Consider the following 1418-nt stretch of genomic DNA (forward strand, 5'->3'; position numbering starts at 1 on the left):
GTAACGTACGACGTACGTACGACGTACGTAGTCGAGAGAGTAGAGAGAGAGAGAGAGAGAGAGAGAGAGAGAGAGAGAGAGAGAGAGAGAAAGAGAGGCCGCCCGCTGGTTGTCCGCTCCGTTGCTCCACACTTTCCTCCTACCCAAGTGGTATCAATGTTGTCTGGCAATGGTGTGTAAGGAGAACGTGGTATCATGGTTTGGGAATCTGTCCAGGTAATGTGGAAGCGTCGCCGCGCGATTCCGACGCGCGCATCTTCCCGAGATATTTCAGGAGTAATTTTGCGTAACCGTTGAGAGCGCGTCGTGTGTCGCTCTCGATGCGAAGCGTGCACGGTTACCCCTCGAAATCTACAGCGACTCAGCGTTATTGTATCTCCCTCACCCTTATCCGTTGAGCGATCACCATCACCTTAAATCTCGTTTTCTGAAAACATTACAATTATGACTTCTGTTTTATTTCGCACATATTCCGCGAGACACGCTCTTTACGCATCCCTCACGACGAATTTTCGGACGTGATATCGTTGGGAATTTTTAAATACACTTTATTGTATATGTTATATTACGTTACTTCTTCTATATCATTATTAATTGGTACTTCTTGAACCAACATTGAATTGAACACGATTGTGTTCTTTGTCGTCTCGTAGTTCTATGTCTTTTGTACGATGCGATTCTCTCGGTTATAAAAAGTTACTTATTATATTATGTTTTCCATTATTCTCTTTGCATACTATCTTTGCATTACTTACTTATTTTGTAATTTTCAAACTTTTCGTCAGTATAATAAGTAGTACTAATATGTCGAATAAGAAGCAAAATAATTATGTATAATAGGCTACAGTTTTTAATGGTTCTCGATATAAGTTTGCCTTTAATACTATGTATATATGTATATTGAAAATCATACAAATGATAAGAAAGATAAAAGATAAAGAGTGAAAAAGATTTAAAGACGTAATGAATATATTTCTATTACGTTTATTTACTATTGTATTATTGTATTATAAGTTATTTTTTATAAGACTGCTAAGTTATCACACGAACTTTTAGACTCGAATGTCTTAATTTAAAATGTAATTTAATTATATTAATTCATTTTCATCAAAATCGATTGCATATGTTGAAAATTCAATAATTATATATTTTAAACAATAATAAGATTAAAAACAGGACATATTTTAGTATTTATAAGAAAATAATTAATCTGCATTTAATTTAGATAAGTACAAAGTATTATCAAAAATAAATACTTACATGTGAAATAGTTGTATCGCGTAATAAAAATATCCTATTTACATGATAATTTGAAACTATTAATGCTAAATGATGGTAAATTAACATATTATATACATGTCATTGAAGTTTTATACTTTATATATATATATATATATATATATATATATATATCTTTA

General features: G+C 32.3%; 1 protein-coding gene across 1 annotated transcript in view; it reads left to right on the plus strand.

Annotated features, from left to right (window-relative positions):
• Positions 1–169: 169 nt before the first annotated feature.
• The window catches only part of LOC105627827 (flocculation protein FLO11), a 7178-nt gene continuing 5929 nt past the window's right edge, over positions 170–1418 (plus strand). The window contains exon 1 of the mRNA XM_012209104.1: positions 170–216. Coding sequence (XP_012064494.1) covers positions 170–216 — 47 coding nt within the window. The remainder of the gene's footprint in view (positions 217–1418) is intronic.

The sequence above is a fragment of the Atta cephalotes genome (genome assembly GCF_000143395.1).
Source record: "Atta cephalotes unplaced genomic scaffold scaffold00010, whole genome shotgun sequence".
In the NCBI taxonomy this organism is placed as follows: Eukaryota; Metazoa; Arthropoda; class Insecta; order Hymenoptera; family Formicidae; genus Atta; species Atta cephalotes.